Genomic DNA, 19,994 nt, shown 5'->3' with positions numbered 1-19,994 from the left:
AAGGCAGAAGCATGGGCTGGGTGCTGCATTCTCATTTTCACTCAGCATCACCACCACAGGGACTTATCTGGAGCTGGTGTAAACCAGCATACGAGGGAAGAGAACCCATGCTGCCTTCATTCATCTTGTCATACAACAGTGCAACCAACAGGGCTAAATTACTTTAAGCCAGCTCTTCATTCAGGACACTGCCTTCAAACCAATTCTGTGATGGATTTAGGAAGCAGCAAGGGGAGCACCCAGGAATTTCAGGCAGTGGTCAAGAGTTAATGGATTAAAGAGGATCTGTAGGATCCTGAAGCTTTCTACAGCACCCTGATTTTCACTCTTTTGGGGAAAAACCTTTCATCCTTGGTACTAAACTCCCTGGGAAGTCAGAACTTATCCCTGACTTGTGGCTGACTACACTGCACAACCAGCTTACAAGGGCTCAGCATTCCCACTGGAATCAGAGCTCAGGATTGACTTCAGGTGGGAGTCTGTGAACTGTAATTGTACCTTCAGCTGGATGTTCAAAAGGCTACAATATGCAAGGCAAAGAGGAATGCTCTCCTTTCTGCTGGCATTGCTATACGCCTGTTATTTTTGCCAAGATTTATCCTATCTATAGCAATATTCAGGCCACTAATCTATTGTTGTAGCTCAGGCTGAGCTGATGCTCATTTTTAAATTAAGCCTCAGGTGAAAGCTGCAAATCCACACATGCACATGATTTGTCTGTGCTTGCAATCCTGCACGCAGGCACCTCAGCACAGTGCAGCTCCCCTGACCTCTGGTTGGTGGGGTTTTATTCCTGACAGGCTAGATGTGAATAAAATCATATGGAGCTGTGTTTTTACAGTTCAGCCTTCTGAGTCCCATCCTGCTGCCATTGAAATCAATGGCAAAACTCCCAACTTCCCTAGTCATATCAGATTAGCTTTGTTCCACGGACTGAAACAATCTAATAGATACCAGGTGTCCTCCATAGAGCTTGTGTGGTCTACAAGTAAGTGGAACATATTTTAAAAAGTCAAATATGAAACAGCTACATCACAGAACCTGTAATAACCTCAAACTGATATTATTATCTATGGAGGACATAATCAGTACCTAAAATGTGACTCATTATATATTTATATAATACCTCCTATAACTGACATGTTCTGGGGTAAACTCAGCTGCATGTTAAACCACTACGAAAATGGATCCATATTTATGTTCATTTCCACAAGAAAGCAAGGGTCTCGAGTGTTTTTACTTAAGGGAGGGAGCCTCAAACAACCTTATATTAATCCAGAAATTCACTTTAAATATATCACCCTGCATGTAAAAAGACCTATAGAAGTTAAAGGCTGCAAGTGAAGCCTCCAGGCTGCTGCTCTAACATTTAGCTTCTTTCTTGCTCCAAGCTATGAACCTCCACTGTGAAATTCTCTACCTGCTTTTCCACAGTCATAGTGCCTCACCAGCTCCTCCAGCAGCATGGAGATTGCACAGTGCTATAAATGTCCAGACCTGGGCTACACCAAGGGATCTGTCACTGCGCAGTGGGTGTAGCTCAAAAATGTGCAAGGAATTTCCTTGTGCAGTGTCCTGGTGTGTAGGTGGCCCAGGAGCCTTCCCCAGCTCAGGTGAAAATCTCAGCACCCTGCTCTGCACCAACACGGACAGAAAGAAATCGCTCTGCCCACTCCAAGGCCTCACCCTGATTCACCTGCAGATAGGAACCTCAGTGCAGCTTCTCCTTATTTTGCTCAAGGGAGGACCCAAATTTCCAGCCCAGGACCCATCACACTCGTACAGCCAGGTTAATAACCCAGGAACACACAAATGGGGTGATCCCAAGGAAAAATTCAGCACTTTCTGGGGAACAACAAAAAAATATTGATCATTTTTCCAATCCAACTAAAGGTCCTCAAATGTGCCAAGGTCTGCTCTGGTTCCTTAGAGAGAAGGACCACTGGGGCTGGCTTTTGGGGCTGTTTGCATGCAGGTGCTCAAGTCTTCTGCTCTGCTTTTACCTTGCAATTCCATGTCTTGGAGGCAGATTCCATGGATGTTCCTTGTTACAAAGTTGGCCCAGGGCTCCTGTGAGCAGCACTAGCATCTGATGGATGGGGAGCTGGAACCAGGAGACTTCAGTACACCTTCCCCCCAACTTTCTGCTGGGGAAATAGGAGCAAGCCTCACATCTTGCAAGCCTTCCTCTTCCATACAAACCACTGACCGTTGTCTCCTAAGGGCTGATGGTCAGTATGGGCTTGCCCCCAGCCTGGCCTAATGGGAAGCACCTTCTCAGCTGGGGTCTGGGTACTGCTGCAGCAGCCCGCAGGGGGAGAGCACTGCAATAGAGGTGTGATACTCCCAGGCAATATTTTAGGCAGCTGAAGCTGCCAGTGGAAAGGTCCAAACTGACAGCACTCTGCAGCAAAACTGCTGCAGGAGTCAGTGCCCAGCTCCTGAAGCAAAAGGGTTCACATTTAATTACTTTTTTTTTAAAGCTGCACCAGGGCATCAGGAAAACATCAAACCCCATTAAAAGGCAGGATCCAATTAGTATTTCATTTGTGCCTGAATATCTAGTGCTATCTCTTGTCTTATCTTTTACCGTCACGCTCTTTCATTATGGTCTCCTTAAGAGGCTTAAATACTTGTACTTTTCCAATAAAGATCTTGGAAAATACGTTCAAGGGTAGCTTATTTTAACATTCATCATATTTAACAAGACTTTTACCAGAGCGGAGAGAACGCGTAACTAATTGTTGGAAGATCTGGTCAAGTTTATTGTGATGGGTAACTGTCGGGCAATTATGATTTATTTATTCAGGGGGAGATAAGGCACTCATTGTTCTCTGGGAAAAAAATGGGGCTGATCTTAAAGTTAATATTATTTCCCATGCCTTCCTCAATCTTTTTATAACTGAAGGAACTCACCAGACCATGGTCCTCATTGGCTCCATTCACTCCAGATTTTAGGGTTTAAGCATAACCTTTCCCCAGCCTGGCTCCTGGGCCCAGCAAGGCCGTGCAGGTGCGGCTCCTCCTCCACCTATTTCTTAAAAGGTCTGTTGGCATGAGGGGACACCTGAGAGCACGGATGCCCCCACAGGGTCCCCGAGCCTCGCTCCCCGCCGCGGGGAGCCTGCAGTGGACAGGGGCAGGATAACAAGTGGAGTGTCTTTTTCCTCTGGCAATCAAAGAAAGGAAGAGGAAATAAAAATGCCCCGTTACTGCCACCGTTCCTCGGGCCCCTGCGGCGCTTTCTCGAGTGTCCTCGCAAATGGAGGCGCCGGGCAGCGGGTGGGGAGCATCTCCATCGGCAGTGGGAAGGACGGTGGACAGGGACCGGCCCCATTACAAGCACATCCCTTTCCCACACCACACCCGCGCCGAGGAAGAGAAGTGTCCGTGGTATCCCGGCAGTGCCCGTCGTCGGGACTGCTTTTACTTCTGGCGTGACACTGCTGATCCCCGAGCTCGGTGGAGCACCAAAAAAGAGGGTGAGAAAGATTTAAAAAAAAAAAAAAAAAAAAAAAAAGGAAAAAAACCCCAACACCAAAAAGTGCCCTAGCCCGCCTGTGCCCCCGCATCGCCCCGGTGCAGCTACTCCTTCCCATGCCCGAGCAGACCCCTGCGGCAGAGCCCAGGGGCAGAACGGGGCTGTGCCCAGTGTCCACCCCCACGAGTCCCGCGGAGCCCCCACAACTGCACCCCCGGCACCGGCATCGCCCTGGCCAAGGGCCGCACCGGGTTGGGTTCGGCAGCCCCGAGCCTCCTCAACCCGCCCCCGATGGCTCTGCTGCTGCCGCAGCTACCAAAGTTTTTATTCTCATCCTCGTTATCTCAAACTGATCAAGTGACCACGAACAAAAAAACAAACACTTTTAATGTAAAGTTTGCTCACCTGGTGTAGTAACGATCAGTTCTCAGAGCAAAGGACTTCTGCTTCCAGCAAAGTCTGGTTCTCCGACTTACTCAGCCGGAAGAAAGAGCACCATTAGCTACTTTACATACACTTTTTTAAGTCTGTTTCAAAGGCATTTGATGTAGAGCATAAAGATGCACCTTGCGCGCTGCTGTCAACAGCCAGCCTCAGGCTGGGGCTTGAGCGCTACATGTCCAACTCCCTAACAGAAGAAAAGTCTTTTTTTTTTTTTTTTAAACTCAAAATTTATTACCGTTTTCTCAAAGTTTCAGCCCTTGGCCATTCGGCAAAGCTTTTTCCAAACGGTTTTATATCTAATCGGAAACCGTTTGAGTTGCGTTTTGATCCGACCGCCACTCTGCGTTTATTTCTTGTAAGACAAAATAAAAGTTAAATCGAACCGGTGTCGCCGACAAGCAGTCGGAGCCCCGGAGCTGGGAGGTGCTCTGGGCCGTGCCCCCTGTTGCCAAGGACCCTCTCCGGGCGTGGCGGGAGCTTCCCGCCGGGACCGCTCGCCGTCTCCCCCCAGGTCTCCTCCGGCGGCCCAGGGGTGGGAGGGTGACTGTGGCAGAGGCGGTCCCTACAGCCCTCCAAGCCGCGACGGGCTCCGGACAAATGGTCGGCGAGCAGAGCTCCCACCTCCGCTCAGTCACTTGTTAGCGCTGCCTAGAACCTTACCCGACGGGGAGGGAGAAGTGAGTGCTTGATAATGTTGATAATGTTCACTGTAAACCACTTTGGTATTCACTCGCTTAATTGTGGCGTGGCCTCGAGCACCGCAGGGAGGTACGGAGGGAGCTCGGGGCCGGGGCCAGATCCCCGAGGCCTCCCCCCGACGCCGCCTTCCGGCTCCCAGTGCCCTTCGTCGGAGTGGACGCGGCGCTCCCTGCCTGGGGGCAGCGCATCTCCCCCCGGCCCGAGCTGAGGTGAGGGCCCCCCGCACCCACGGCCCTCCAGGCAGAGGGGAGGGAAGCGAAGACCTCTTGTAAAGCTCCCAGCCGTCGGAGCCCGCAAGATAAACATCATTAGAAATCATTGTAATTGGGATTGTGAAATCTGACCTCTGACCCGCCGGGCTACGTGTCACAACCGTGTCTGCTTTGATTCCTCGAAAGGCGGCACAAAGGAACAAGCTCCGTGACAGGAGGCAGCGGGATCTGCGCCCCGGCCCGCGGGGACCGACGGGGGGGACCACGCGTGGCCTTCCCCTCCTCCCCCGCGCCGCATTTGCATATGCAAAGCAGCAGACCGCCGGGCCGCCCCCGCCCCGGGGGTGGTCGTCAGGCCGGGGCGGGGGTCGTGGAAGCAAGTTGTGTCCGACCCTCGGGGTGCTTTCGACGGAGAAATGAGCGTCGGTGTATCCTTCCACCAGCGGAGGGAGGACGAGGGGGCGTCTGGTGGGTGTTTGATATTCACATCCCACAAGCATGTCTGCCTCCCGGGGGTCAGGGTGTAGGGGAGCAGACCCACAGGGCAGGGAGGAAGGAAGGGGAAGAAACCGCATTTCCTTCACGGCTTTTCCACCTGGGCTAGTGGGTGCTCCTCCTGGGCCTTGGGCTCCCCAGTGCCATCCACACATCCAGCCCCCAGCTCTGCTCTCCAGCCAGGGTGCCTGGTGCGTGTCCCCCACCTCCCACCGCTCCACACACACCTGATCCCTCTCCTACACGGAAAGTGTTGCGCCTTCTGCTCTTATTTCTTGGCTCAGGGTGGTGCTGAGCCCCGCGTGGAGGCCTCCCCTCGACGGCTGCTGGCCAGAGAGGATCCCTGCGGGGCTGTCGGCCCCCAGCACACATGGGGGACCAGGGTCACTCATGGAGCCAGCGAGGGCAGACCTGAACCACGCCAGCCTGCGCCGATTCCCTCATATGCCCCGCTCAGCTGCCCTCGATGTGAAATCCTAACAGCATAATTATATTAAAAAACCTGATTTGTTTAAATAATCCTCTTTAGGCTCCCTTTAATCTGCCCTATATTTCTCCCATCGTCTTCATTCCTGACTTATCCAGCTCAGCTGAGCTTGGCTGGACACCCTGCGGCTGAGGAAACTCCTCTTCATCTTCCTTCTCCAGAGCCCCCCAGCCTGCGGGCCCTCCTATGCCCAGGAGCCGGGTCTGGGCTGCAGGTAGGCAGTGGGTCCCAGGGTCTGTTGGTAGGGCAAGGGGGTGGCAGGAGGGGCCAAAAGCCCTGCTTGACCCAGCACCGAGAGCGAGCCAGCACCACCTGTGTCCCGCAGACAGGGGAAGCAAAGAGGGTCGGCGCCCTCTCCCTTCGGCAGGGCAGGGCCTAATCCGGCCCAGGAATGCTCTCAGGGAGGGTCATTACTCGATTTTGAAGAAGAAATGCCATTTTTCGCCTGTACAGCTCCAGGGGAGTGCAAGACGGTCGGTATGAGAAGGGCAGAGGAGTGAACTGAGACTGGAGCGGGGGAAGGAGAGGGACAAACTCTGTGCACCCCCGACAGCAGCGAGAGGGACACTTAGAGGGGATCTGAATGCACCCCGTGAACCCTGCAGCTGCCCTCGGTGACTGCTTTCCATGTGACTGGTGCAGTGCGCACTTTGAGGGACAGTTTTATTTTCTTCACTGTGGAAGATCTGAGTTCATGTTCCAATCCCATTAAAAAAAAAACAAAAAACAAACAACAACAAAAAAAATTAAAAAAAATAAAATTTAAAAAAAAAAAGAGAAAGAAAGAAATGCACAACTTTAGATGGCGCTGTACAACATTTATTTAAGCCCCCCGAGTATTCCTGGGTCCTCGGTCTGCAGAGAAGAGCAGAGCCCTTGGCGGGCAGAGGCGGCCTGGGCTGGGCGGGGATGGAGGGGGATACGCTGGGGTGGGATGGGGTGGGATGGGGTGGGATGAGGTGGAGGAGGGGTCCTGCCCCGCCGGTAGCGGGCGCGGAAGGCAGGGGCCTGTCGCCCCAGCCTGCGCCTCCATCTCCGGACGGTGAGAACAAACCGCAGAGCTGAGCAGGAAGAGTTAAAAAGCACAAAAAATGGCAGAAGCCACCTCCCGCTGCCCCTCTGCTCCCCTTCTCGAATAGACGGAAACCTCCTAATGCCTCCGACGGGACGAGGAGGGGGCAGCTGCAGGCTGTGCCGAACGGTAGTGCCGCTGCTCGCCCCACTCCGCACCCCGGCCCACCGGGTCCCACTGCCCGGGGCACGGCCTCGGCATTGCCCCATCCTCCGAGGGATGCAGGAAAGAGGGTCCCCCGGTTCCAGCTCTGCTCGCTTCTCCCCTCCGCCCCTCCGGCTGCTGGCCTAGGGCGGGGATCCAGAGGGGCAGAAAGAAAGCGAAAGGAGAAAGAAAACCGACAGACATCCTCGTCGAGGGTGACGGGAGGCTCTCCAGCCACTACGGCGCCTAGTTTCTTCAGGGGCAGTGAGGAACGGATCCCCCTCGACCGCCCTCGGCTCGGCGGGGCCCCACGCAAGAGCCGCGTGGGCGTCAGGCCCGGGTGCGGGGCTCCTCGACGGCTCGAGGACAAGGCCACGGGCACGGCCCGATCCCGGCCCGTCGGTGTCCCCGGGCCGGCGGCGAAGAGTGAGCCGAGCCGGGACAGGGCACAGCCGAGTTTAACCGGGGCAGGAGGAAAAGCAGAGCGGGGAGTTCTGCTGTGCCGCCGGCCCCCCGCCACCCTGCGCTTCCCACTCACACGGCAGATGTGATCCCGAGCCCTGGAAGAGAGAGCGGAGGGCAGGGGCTGGGGTCGGGAGCGCTCCCAGGAGCGGCGGCGCAGCGCCCAGCGCCGAGCGCCGACCGCTCCGGTCCGATCCTTCGGAGAGGTCCTCGCTGGAAACAGCGTGCGAGTAGATCCTCTCGGACCGAGGCAAGGAGCTGTCAGACAAATACCTTTCGAACACATCCCGGAGCTCTAAATGTCCAGACGGTTTCAGGCAATTTTTCAGCGGGAACTGCTGATATATTATTACCATTATAAAGAGATGGGTTTTATTTCTGGTTAAAAGGGAGATGCGGGAGGCGAGGCAAGACCGCAACAGCCAAAGAGAGTTAATTTTTTTTTAAGAGGTTGGAAAAATTAAAAATAATTTTTAAAAAATCGAAGGTCTCAGATAGGGTTTTTAACAAGGGAAGAGAGGTTTAAAAATCACTGCACCTATCCATCGGAAACAAAACCTAAATATGCCACCAAAATGGCACTATGTACACAGCATATGGTGTATGTATATATACATTTCTTTTTTATATTTTTTATATATATATATACAAACATCCATACACTAAAATAAAGAACTACGGCCAGCCTGGATCCTGAACACAGTCTACACTTTATTTCAGACTACAGATTTCTGAACATAATAAAATCTTTGGCTTGTAGCGGCGGGTTCAGTCTCGCAGTCTGTGGATCAGCATTATTTTTTTCCTCGGGAAAAAAAAAAAAAGAGAGACAGAAATTCACACACACACACAGAAATAAAATAAGATCAAACGAAAGATGAGAAAAGTCCGACATTTACTGTAAAACAAGAGCAACGGACATGGGGGGGCAAAAAAAGAAAACAAGGAAAGCAAAGAAAACGAACAAACGAACAAAAGAAAGGAGAAAGACAGAGAAGGGAAGAGAGAAACTGTCCAGCAAATAGAGATCGCTACACGTATTTCTTACCTGAAATTAAATATATACAAGATCATATGCTGTTTGGCTATATAGAGATAATTTTTTTAAGTGTTCATATTTTATTTTTTTTCTTAATCGGAGTCCTTATACTATGGATAGACAATAGATCTGCTTTTAAATCGCACCTGTCCGCCTCCCGGCCGGCGGGCCGGCGCCGCGGCGCAGGGCTGGGCTGGGGCCGCCCGCCTCACTCGCTCTCCTCTTTGTCCTGCACCGTGGTGGTGGAGTGGTTGTAAAGTCCCTGGGCCATGAGATGCAGCGCCAGCCCGTTCTTGATGCCCGTCGCCTTCTTGATCTTGGCCCGTTTGTTCTGGAACCAGATCTTGATCTGGGACTCGTTGAGGCTGAGCTCCTGGGCCAGGCTTTGCCGCCGCTGCTCCGTGATGTACCGGTTCGCCTGGAACTCCGCCTTCAGCCGCTGCAGCTGCTCGGCCGTGAACGCCGTCCGCGGCCGCTTGTCCTCTTTCTCTGTCTTCTTCTTCTTCAGCTTCCTGGTGCGGGGGCCTGCGGGCAGGGCACACACACGCCGCTGGGCAGGGCCGTGCCGCCGACCGACCGACAGACCGACCGACCGACCGACAGACCGACCTCCACCCCCGCCCCACCGGCCGCGGAAAAATGGCCGACGGGTGCATTTGTGCTGGTTCCGTGTATCCCCCCCAACCCCCAACCCCCCAACCCCGGCACCGCCGGCCCGGTGCGGCGGAGGGAAGGATGGGGAAGGAGCGGGGAGGCCGGGGCCGAGCGCGCCCGCGCATCGCTCGCCGCCCCGGCCCCGCAGAGCCGGCCCCGCAGAGCCAGGGGAGCGGAGCCCGCCCGGCCCCCGCCCCGGCACACGTCGGGGTGCCGCTCCGCCCGCCCCGCCGAGACGAGCCGTGCTCTTTCTGCACGGCTCGGGACCGGAGCGCGCCGGCCGGGCAGCGGCTTCGCCAGGCAGCGCGGGGAACAAGGATCCCCGCTGCCAGGCACCGGGAAGCCGCCGCCAGCAGCAAACTGGCCTAATGCTGCCTTGGTCTCTTTTTTGGGGGCCCTGACCATCTCCGCAAGGCCAGCTCAGTCCCGAGGAGTCCTTCTCCGCCACCACCCCGGTGCCCCGCCGCCACCGCCCGGGTCGTCCGGGCTCTCTGGCGGCCGATCCTTGCCGGGGACCCCCGGCCCCGCTTGCGGCTCCCTCCGTGCAGCCCAGCCGAATGCAGTGCCCCCACCGCTCCATCTCCAGGCCACAATGGGGCCGGCTGAAGTGCGACACAGCTCACCCGGGAAGCTGCCCGGTCCCGGGGCACATCCTGGGGGCAGCGCCCGGCCAGGGAGGAGAAGGTACCCCCTGTCCTCTGCTCGCCGGCCCGGCCCTGCCCGACGAGGGGAGAGAGGAGGAGAGGAGGGGGGGAACCGTGAAGAAAGGGATCTACGAAAATCCCCCGACAGCTGCCGGGCTCGGCGGGTGGCCCCGGGCCCGCAGACCCCCGCCAGCAGCAGCCGCAGCCGAAGCCGAAGCCAGTGAGGCCTCCCTGCTGCCGAGTAGGCCGAAATCTCCTCTCCCGGCGCAGCCCTTCCCCGAACAGGGGGATTCTCCGCGGCTCGGCAGCGGCTGTCGGCGGGGAGAGGGACGGGGCCCGGCGGGATGCTCCCAGGCTGGGCCGGAGGAGGGGCGGAGGGCGCGGGGAGTGAATAGTTGAGCCCCGGCACCTTGCAGCGGGGTGCCGGCGCCTCCGACCGCCGCAGCCCGCTCGTCCCCGAAGCCAGGAGAAGCAGCCGGGGCCGGAGGGCAGCTCCGAGCACAACAAAGAGAGCGGCCGAGCTGAACCATCCTCCCCTCGCCCTTCTCCCCTCCGGGCTGCGGCGAGCAGGGAGCGTCGGAGAGGATATTCAGAAATGATTCTTTGCCCGAAGAAAGGGGAGGAAAGGAAATGAAGGCGCAAGTGCAGAACCCCGGGCGCACGGCGGCCCTGGGAATCGGCAGCACAACACCCGCGGCCGGGCCGGCCGGGAGCGAGGCCGCGCCGTCTGACAGCTCTATCACCCCATCAATCACCCCAGTCAATCAAAGCGGCTTTTCTGAGTTTCAAGTCGCTGGACGTGTCAATAACGGGGGATGGAGACAGCTCGGCCGCACTGACGGCCGGCGGGGAGCACTAGGCCGGGCAGCGCAGAGCGGGGCCGGGGCAGGGCAGCAACGCCTTCCCCGCGCATCGGAGCGGCCCCCGGGAAGGCACAGGGCAGCCTACCCCGGCCCCGCGGCGCGCTGCCGGAGCCCTGGCTGCTGGCCGGGGGTGTCATGTGGAACCCCCTCTCTCGCCGTCTACTTCTTGCAAACAAATGGCATTTAAAACCAGAACGTAACGGTGATGAATAAGGGGCTGCCTGGGGCACCTGGGGAGTTTAAAGAGGTAGAAGGGGGGCAGAATGGGGTCGGGAGGGCCGAGCCGGCGGCTCTCACCGGGACGGCCCCGGGCAGAGGCACATCCCCTCCCCGGAGCTGGGCCCCAAACAGCAGCAGGGAGCACCGGCTCCAGCGGCAATGCGCGGCCTAAGGGCCTGCCTGGCTCGCTGCAGAGGCCCCGGTAAAACAGCCCCTCCGCCACCTTCCAAAAAAGCCCTTTTTCCTTCGCCTGCCAAGAAAACAGTACCTCCCCCATCTCCCCTCGCCCCGCCAGCAGCCGCTCAACATGTGGCTCGGGTCTTCCCCCCCGCCACCAGCACCCAGGAAAAAAAATAAAATAAAATAAGGGGAGAAAAAGCTTCAGAGCAAGGAAGCGGCCGAACCCGCTGGTTTTTTTCTCTCTCGGCTCTCATCCCGCGCCGCCGCGCTGCGGAACACCCGGGGCTGCGGCAGGCGGGGCGGGCCAGGGGCGCGGGAAGGGGGTCGCTCTCGCCGGCTCTCCGCATCGAACCGCTGCCGAATCGGGGCCAGGCGTCACATTCAAATTTGGGAGACTCGGAGAAGGAAGGAGGGGTGGAGTGGGGGGGACGCGTTTCCTCTCGCCCCGGGTGACCCAGGCCACCCTCCCCCCGCGCCTCCCCACGCGAGGTCCTGAACAGGCCGGGAGCCAAAGCCAAGGGGGGAAGAGGGGAAGGGGAGGAGGGGGCGACCTTGTCACGATTTAACAGCTCCCAGATGCGCCGCGGTTCCTTACCCGAGGACGGTCTGTCTGAATACCTAGTGCAGTAGACCCAGGCAGGCCACACCAGCGGCTGTTGCGAGTCGGGCTTTATAACAGGTCCTCCATTATTAGAGCCCATGAGGAGGATGGCGGGGCTGCCGTGCTCCCCGTACTTCGCCGGGTGAGTCTCGCCCCCGTCGGCGGGGGACTTGGCCGCCCCCGACGCCGCCGCCGCCGCTGCCGCCGCGGCGGGACTGGCTTTGGAGGCGGCGGCGGCGGGCGGCGGCGGCGCGGAGCCGTCGGGACGGCAGTTCGAGTCCGGGCAGAGGAGGACGGGCGGGTTGGGCGGCCGGGCCAGCAGCGGGTTGACGTTTTCTCTACCTGAGCTCTGCCCCCGGTCTCCGTCCCGCTCCCGGCTGCCTCCTCCTCCTCCGCCGCCGGCCGGCGCGGGCGGCTCCTTCTTGCAGCCGAAGTCCGGCCTCAGGATGTTGTCGATGAAAAAGTTGGTGGTGCGGTGGGGCGGCGGCGGCGGGGGCGGCGGCGGGGGCGGCGGGTGGCGGCGGCGGGGCAGAGGCAGGGGGCAGGGCGCGGCGGGGGAGGCGGGCGCGGGGCTGGGGGACACGGGCACGCTCTCGCCATCGCTGCCGCTGCCGCTGCTCGCCGGGCCGGGCGCCGCGTCTCGGTGGCCGTGCCCCTCCGGCGGCTCTTCCATGCTCAGCCGCCGCCACGGAGATCGCTGCCTCTTTTCCCCCCCACCCACCCACTTTACGCCCACCCCACTTTGACGGTGGGTGGCGGGGTGGAAAAGGGGGAGGAAAAATTTAAAAAGAAAAAAAAAAAGAAGAAAAAAAAAGAAGAAAAAAGAGATTAAAATCCACTTGTTGGGCTGGAGCTGAGATTTTTTTTTCTCTCCCTCTCACGGATGGATCCAAAACCGGGGAGACACTCGAGGGCTTCTCTCCCCCTTCTCCCGATCAGCTTATATTTCCACCACCAAAAGAAAAAAAAAAAATCAAACCCAAAAAGGTGTGTGCGGCGGCACCACGGCCCCCCCAAAAAACCCGCCCCCCGAAAACCCGTCACGATCTGCCCATCTCCCCGTCGCCGCCGCCGCGGCGGCTCTGCGCTGCCCCGCTGTCACGCTCCGCTCTGCCCACGCCGCGGGCTGCCGGAGCCCGTCCCCGCCAGCCCGGTGCTGCGCCGCCCGCGCCCGCTTAAGGTTCTTTTTTTAATTTTTTTTTTTTTTCTCTCCCCTTATTTCCCTTTTTTTTTTTTCCGCCTTTTCTAAAAAAAAAAAAAAAAAAAAAAAGGAAAAAAAAAAAGGCCAAATCTCTGACAGCGCCGATCCGTGCACCAAACTCTCCCTAAAAAATCCCTCAGCCACACTTTTTTCACTCGCACCGGAAGCACGTGAGGTGGCCCCGCACGTGGGGGCGGCCAATGGCGCGGCGCGGCCGCCGCTGACACCCCGCACCGCGCCCAATGGGGCCGCCGCCATAAATACCGCGTGGGGACCGGACGGGGCGGACGGCGCCGGGCGGGACGGGGCGGGCGGGCAGCGGCGGCAGCAGCAGCAGCGCCCCGGCGGGGCGGGAGCACCGCGCCGCGCCCACGCGCGTGGACCCACTCCCCCCCACGTCGCCCCCCACCACCACCCCGACCCCCTGCTAGCCCTGTAAACAAATTCCAGCAGCGGCGTGCACCCCCTCTCAACGCGTGGTGTGTTGATTTTTGGTCATCGGCCGCTTTCGTGTAGCCCCAGCGATAATAAACACCCCCTCCTCCCATATCTGTGCACTTATCCCCCTCTTTTTGTTTTCTGTTCTCCCGCAGCGAGGGGAGACGGCGAGCCGGGCGGAGGCTCGCCGGGAATCCAAAATTTTTGTTTTTGAGGAGTAAAAAATGACAATGACAATAAATAGCAATAAAGGCGGGAGGCACTGCCAGGGCGAGCCGGGCTTACGGCCGTTGCCTCTCTGTGGTTTCCCTCTCTCTCAGTAAACCCCTCTTTACTAGGTTTGGGGTGTTGGGGTTTTTTTTCGGAATACGAAGCAGATCAGGGCCAGCTCACAGCTGAACTTGTATCATGTTTCCTGCTCTGTTTTTTGATGTTTATTTGTTTGTTCGGAATCTGTTTGTTGCCTTTTTTTCCCCCCTAGTATTCTTCTTCGGTTTTGTTTTGTTTTTTTCTGCCCGGCAGGGAGCAACCACCTCGGGACGTGTGTTGAGGCAGAAGGGAAATTTAAGGATTTTAAAGGTTGGGAAGGAAAAGCCATTTTTTTCAGGAACGATGCTGCTATCTAAAAATTAATTTACAGGAAAAAAAATAAAAATACCCTGGCCCTGGTTTTGGTTTTGCTGGGCTGCTGGGGATGCAACCAAGCGCCGCAGGGAGGGCGGCTCTGCCGCAGCCGGTCCCCGCGGCCCCGGGCGCTCCCGGCCGCCAAGGGCCGAGTCGCTGCGTGGAAGGGCAGTGTTGGTGCTCACACGAAGCGGCACTAGGGATGGGATCCCCCCGACACCTCACATTTTACACATCGGAGGAGGTCCGGGTGTGCTGGGTGCCCGGAGCCGCGGCGCTTCCCGGCCGGCCGCAGACACCTGCTCCGGCTGGAGCCGCGCTCCTGCCCGCGGCCGTTTCCTGGGGATATGGGAAGGGCAATTCAGGGCGTTTTCTCTTTCTGACGTAACCGAGGCCCCCCATTTTCCCCTCCAAAACGGCGGCTGGGTGGCGGTGGGTCCGGGGAGGCCGCGGGGCCCCGCGCAGCGCTCCGCGCCTCTCCGTGGGGCCGGGCCGCGTCACGTGCGTCCGCCTATATATCCTATATGTGCACGGGTGCGGGCTCAAAATACACCTATAGCTCTGTGTGTGTGTGTCTATATCTGTGTGTGTCTATATGACGGCGGTGCCTTGCGGGTTGAGCTGCGGTGCCGGCAGCAGCGAGGCTCCCTCATCTCGCCCTGCCGCGCCGCCCCGGCTGGATGGGCTTCCCGCCCCGGGAGGAGCCCCGTGGAAGCGGCCCGGCCCGTGACTACGCTTCCAGAAGGCGACCAGCACCGGGAATCGAAGGAGACACCTCTGGGTGTCTGTCAGCTGCTCCCCAGGTGCCCGGGAGGCGTGCGTGTGCCCGCAGCTCCGAGGCACGTTCGGTTATTTTCTGTACCGGGGAAACATTACCGAATTGTTACCTCCAGCCACACAATAATCCCCTAAAATAATAGCTGGCAGAACAAAATCAGCCCTGGAATCAAGAGCTTCATCCGCAATTAAATGAATGTTAACCCCCTTCGCATTCACAATATCATATCATTTACTCGCACCGAAATTGGGTTTATTTATATTTAAGTTAGCAAAATTGAAATCTTTATCCCAAAAGCGAGCGTGGGTACTTAATTAAATTCTAATTAGGACACTATCAATATCCCATTTAGCCACGTAGCCTTTGTGAGCCGCGGTCCCTTTCAGAGCTGTAAATGGGGGCTCGCTGCCTTATCTCTCCTGCAAGAGACGCCTTGAGAAGGGCTGCAAAAGATAATTTATAGGTTTTAATTACTCTTCATTCCGCCTGATCAGCTTGGCGTTCATCACAGGACGGCGAATAAAACCTGGTCAAAAGCACTGTCACTATTCCCTGGCAAGACGCTTAATCAAAGTAAGCAGGGCCATATTACACGCTGCGAGCTTCTTCACGTAATTTCCCAGCTGCTGATAAAGCTAGTTGAATAATGCTGCAGTCCTTCGGAGACACCATTTACAGAAATGACTTTATTGACGGCTTAACGTCGGTAATTCATTTTACCTTTCATGTATTGGGAGCCCGGATTTGTTACAGTAATAGGATGATAAATGTCCTGGCGGCCCTATAGCTTTTATTATTGAATACAATACACACACCCATCCTTAAATGTTCCAAAATTGGGTAACAAAAGGGAGAGAGAGAGAAATCGAAGCCTTTAACTATTTAATTTGCCTTCCTGAGCACGCGCGGGGGGGAAGTGTGTGTATGTGCGTGTGTGTCTGTGTGTACGTGTGTGTGTAGGGAGGGGGATTATTTCATCTGGAGTCCTCCCTTCTTCTAGAAACTGTTCTGGATTGTAAAGGCTTCTCTATAAATTGAGTAGGTTTGTGTATGGAAGGGGTGGGGGATCGGCTGGATGAATGAGGAGGGGTTAAAGGAAAAGACGATGTATATTTCCAGGCTGGATATTTTTTCCATCGCGACCCTTCCTATCTAAATAGATAAATATTACTCCCCGGCTCGCAGGTAGTTACGGTAATCGGGGTAATATGTCTGCACACAGACGGTTTACGGACGGAAGCTTTAAAAAAACCCTCTTCTTAGGAAAAAGTTCCCTCTGTAACTTGTGGGTGCCGCTGGGTTTCGGGGCGCCCGTCGGGGCGCCTGGTCCCCTGGTGCCCCGTGCCCGCTGCCGTCTCAGGGGGGGCCGGTCCCGAGGAGCCGCCGGTGCGTCCAGTGGGGCCGGGACACCGGGGGCTCTCCCTGAAGTGCTGCAGGGTCGGGGCTGTGCTGCGGCTCTGCTGCCCCTCGGAAGTGCCGCGGTGCCGTCTGAGTCTCTTGCAGGTTGGTGTCCCCACCGGCTCTCGGCGGTGGAGCTTGGGTCAGCCATCCTGGCATGGGGCGGGAGAAAATCCAGTCCGGGAGGTGGAAAGCGGCTGAGGGGCGGCGGAGCCGGGGAGCAGGGCTGGGACCCCCGTTGCCTGCCGTCGGGCTGCGCGGAGGGCGCTCGCATCGCTCCCGCCGCGCGACGCCAGCCTGCGGCGCCCGCAGCCTCTTTGGAAACGGGGAGAAATAATTTCTCCGATTTCGTTGCATTAACTTTTTTTTTCCTTTTCTTCTTCGCATTTTCTTCTTTTTGAGGAAGGCCACCAAAGGAAGGAAGTTTTAAAATTGAAAATAAAAATAAAGTTAAAATTAGATTAAAAACCCATCGTATTTTTTTTTTTTCTCGGCGCCCTTATAGGAAGGAGAAAGTATAGAAACGTGGTTAATATACGCTGTGGTAATCCTATTTCTAGGTCTAGATCAGATCTCATTGGGGCCTTTGCTGAAGGACATAAATGAGTTGTTCTAATACAATAGATTTCATCCTTCCTACAGGGACTGGCTGACCAGAGGTTTTGTTAAAAGTGAATACGAATAGATTTCTGCTACAAGTGCAGCATTATTATTATGAGCTGTAAGGTCAGACTATACATTCCGGGTCCCCAAAGCCTATAGACCCTGGGAAAGGCGCGGGATATACCACGTCATTGTACCTGACAGTCTCTTCAATAGACTAATTCAATTATCGCTTGGGGATTCAGTCTTCATTGAAAGCAATAATAGCGGTGTAATTCGTTGGTAAATAGGTATTGGAAACAGCCCCGCTCGAAACTTTTTTCGGAGCACAGGTTTGTATCTCTGGGATGCAGAATCTCTCCTGGTAGCAGCGCGGGGAGCGGGGAGAGAGGAAGGGATGGTTTTTAAGAAAAGAAGGGCCGGGCTGCGGGGAGACCCTGGCGCGACCGGCCGGAGCGACAGCCCCGCATCCCAGCCCGGGCGGGCAGCGCGACCGCCCCGCTCCCCCGAGAAGTTCCCGGGGCGCCAGGTATGTTGTGCCCTGGTGTCCTGGTGCAGAGTTATGAATCAATTACCACTCAGGACCACCCCCACCCCAGCAATGCAGCCCGGTTCTCAAGTCACGGGGATCTGTAGGAAAGGTTTTATTTTATTTACTTCATTGTCTGTCCCCACTTCCCAAGGAGGACGGAGGCGAAAACACCCCACAGAAGTTTCTAGGGAGAGGAGACAAAACTGTCTTTTTTAGCGGTATTTTTAGTTTGTTTCCTTTTCTACAAAAAAAAAAAAAAAAAAAAAGAAAAAAAAAAAGAGAGAGAGAAAAAAGGAAGGAAGGAAGAAAACAACGAAAAAAGAAAGATAAAAAGGGAAAGAAAATGGAAAATTGAAGATGAAAGGAAAAAGGAAAATAAAAAGTAAAATTAAATAAGAAAAGGGAAAAAAACTAAGCAAACAAGCAAACAAAAAAACTTATTAAAAAAGGAAAATTAAAAAAGAAAAGCAAGAGTAAATAAATAGTAATTAAAAAAATAGTAAGAGAAAGAACCAAGGAGAAAAGAAAAATTACAGAACCCAGAAAGATGGGGGGAGGGAAAGAAGATGCATAGAAAAGAGGAAAATAAAAATAAAAATTAGAAGGAAAGTGAAAAAAAAGAAGTGGGAGAAAAGAAAAGAAAAGAAAAGAAAAGAAAAGAAAAGAAAAGAAAAGAAAAGAAAAGAAAAGAAAAGAAAAGAAAAGAAAAGAAAAGAAAAGAAAAGAAAAGAAAAGAAAAGAAAAGAAAAGAAAAGAAAAGAAGAAAAGAGAGAAAAGAAAAAGAAGAAGCTCGCTCCTTTCCAGTGGCCTGGCTGGAAACCCCTTCCCATCTGCTTCCCAAGCCCCCTCCCGCCTCCCACACACATCTGCAGCCCACCCTACCTCGCTGCGAGCAGTACAAGTCACCTGGATCGGGTGCCTTAAAAAGTCTCAGCTCCCGGAGATGTTTATCGCTAGCTGGCCGGGGGAGGAATAGATCCGAGGAGGGCAGCGGCATCCTCTCGCCCGGCGAGCAGCTCCGGCGGCTGCCTCTGGCCGCGGCTGCTCCCTGACAATCTGGTTTAAGTTACAGTGAAGGTTTCTGAGCGCTGCTTTGCCCCATTTCGGGACAGATACTCCTGTCCCCTCGCTAAAGACGTTAACAATAGGGGATGAAAGTTCCGTGGAAGGTTTGGGGTCTGCACACGCCTCTGCTCCGCCGGGCCGCTCCCGGTCCCTCCATGCGCCTCATCACCCGCACGCCCGCTGCGGCTGGCTCCGACCCGTTTACATTTTAAAATATGTTTTCAATTTCCTCCGGCTCTCCCCACCTATGTCTCGCCCTGCTTCTCTCTCAGCTCGGGGAGCCGTGGAGCTGGAAGCAGGGAAGAGTCGGGAAAACTTTCGCCGCCCGACCCCGAGGGTGGCGGAGGGGGCCGGGGCGGCTCCACGGGGCTCTGGCGGGCGCAGGGGGTGTTCTTGCCCGGGGGGGCTCCCCGTCCGGGCAGGGTGCCGGGACCCCGCTTTGGGAACGGCACCCCGAGACTTTTCCCACCTCGAGTGGGTGTAGGGCTCTCTGTGGTAGTACAGCCTTTCCCTTCCCCGGCTTCTGGATATTTGGCTGACAAAGGGGCACAGGCGGGACTGGCGCCCACGCCGCACACCCGCTGCTCTGCCGTGGGTGTAGGGGCAGGGACTGTCTGCGTCCAGCTCCACGCAGCCCCACCGTGTCTCCCAGCCCACGCGTGCAGCCCTTCCGCACTCTCCGCGCGTGTATTTGCGTGTCAGGTTTTGCGGGTGCGTTTGTGCGGCTGAACATGGGTGCGGCGAGAGTGTGGGGGAACATTCGCTTGCACACACGCGTGTGCAAATGGGTGTAGCTGTCAGCTCAGAGGCTGCACACGGGCACGGTACCCCTCCACCACTAGTCCTCCCTGCCTTCCCCATCTGCCCGAGGGCCGCCCTGAGGGGCTCCTCTTGCCAACCCCGCGCCCGTCCACCGCCCGGGAGCCAGGGGTCTGCCGCGGAGGGAAGTTTGCCCAACTCTTGGCGCAGAGGGATGCTCCGTCCCGGGGTCATCTCGTCGGCTCTCAGGTGCAAACCCCGCTTCAGGCGCCTGTCTGCAGTGATGGCAGGGGCTCTCCACCAGCGATCTTTAGGTATTTTACCCCGAGGTCTGAACGACAGCACCGGTGTCGGGGGACGTGAGTGTCACCAATTTTCCCCTTCCGGTCCGCAGGCAGCTCAGGGCTTTCTCCCTGCCAGTGCTTTAGAGAGGACCCGAGACCCATGCCCTTTACCATAACATTTCCGTCCCCCTTTCTGTCACTTCGCACTCCTACGGCCCGGCCGTGGCTGCAAGACGCTCCCCGGACCCGGGAGGCGATACCGGCTGGGGGGTTCCGGCCTGCGCCGGGCCGAGATGCAGGCACGGGGAAAGTTGAGAAGGGGAGAAAGGGGGAGTAGAGGGGAAGAGAAATCCTTTGTGTTTTTGTCCTCCTTTGTTCCGGAACTAACTTGACCACTGTGGCTGGGAGCAGCACGATTTCGATTGAAAAAAGCAGGGGAGAGGGGGGCTCTTTTGATCCTCATCGGGGAAAATGATGCTCGGGGAGGTGGCCGGAGGTGCTGACACCGGCGCTGGGCTCTCTCAGCGGCGGCTCACAGCAAAATTTCGTTGAAGGCACTATTTCTGCCTTGCCTGGAAACTTTCGGCTCCAATTGTCCATGTTGCTCCTACGAGCC

At 56.4% G+C, this 19,994-nt stretch overlaps 1 protein-coding gene and 1 long non-coding RNA gene across 2 annotated transcripts; both read right to left on the bottom strand.

Moving 5' to 3' along the window:
- Window positions 1-8,187: 8,187 nt before the first annotated feature.
- On the bottom strand, window positions 8,188-12,957 carry EN1 (engrailed homeobox 1). Its single transcript, XM_064661514.1, has 2 exons — window positions 11,691-12,957; window positions 8,188-9,060 (listed from the first exon to the last, which is right to left on the bottom strand). Exons 1-2 carry the CDS (start codon window positions 12,367-12,369, stop codon window positions 8,744-8,746), a joined length of 996 nt encoding a protein of 331 aa, XP_064517584.1. The 5' UTR covers window positions 12,370-12,957; the 3' UTR covers window positions 8,188-8,743.
- A 2,451-nt stretch (window positions 12,958-15,408) lies between these two features.
- Window positions 15,409-18,938, bottom strand: LOC135417622 (uncharacterized). Its single transcript, XR_010432144.1, has 2 exons — window positions 18,153-18,938; window positions 15,409-16,528 (listed from the first exon to the last, which is right to left on the bottom strand). It is a non-coding gene; the product is annotated as an uncharacterized LOC135417622 (long non-coding RNA).
- Window positions 18,939-19,994: the final 1,056 nt, after the last annotated feature.

The sequence above is a fragment of the Pseudopipra pipra genome, chromosome 7 (assembly GCF_036250125.1).
Source record: "Pseudopipra pipra isolate bDixPip1 chromosome 7, bDixPip1.hap1, whole genome shotgun sequence".
NCBI lineage: Eukaryota > Metazoa > Chordata > Aves > Passeriformes > Pipridae > Pseudopipra > Pseudopipra pipra.
Note: the sequence above shows the minus strand (reverse complement) of the source record. Positions and strands in the feature narration are given on the sequence as shown.

Coding starts and splice junctions, on each gene's coding strand:
- EN1 (XM_064661514.1), bottom strand. CDS start 12,369: ATGGAAGAGCCGCCGGAGGGGCACGGCCACCGAGACGCGGCGCCCGGC. Junction 9,061..11,690: donor TTCAGACAGACCGTCCTCGG/GTAAGGAACCGC, acceptor CCCTGCCCGCAG/GCCCCCGCACCAGGAAGCTG.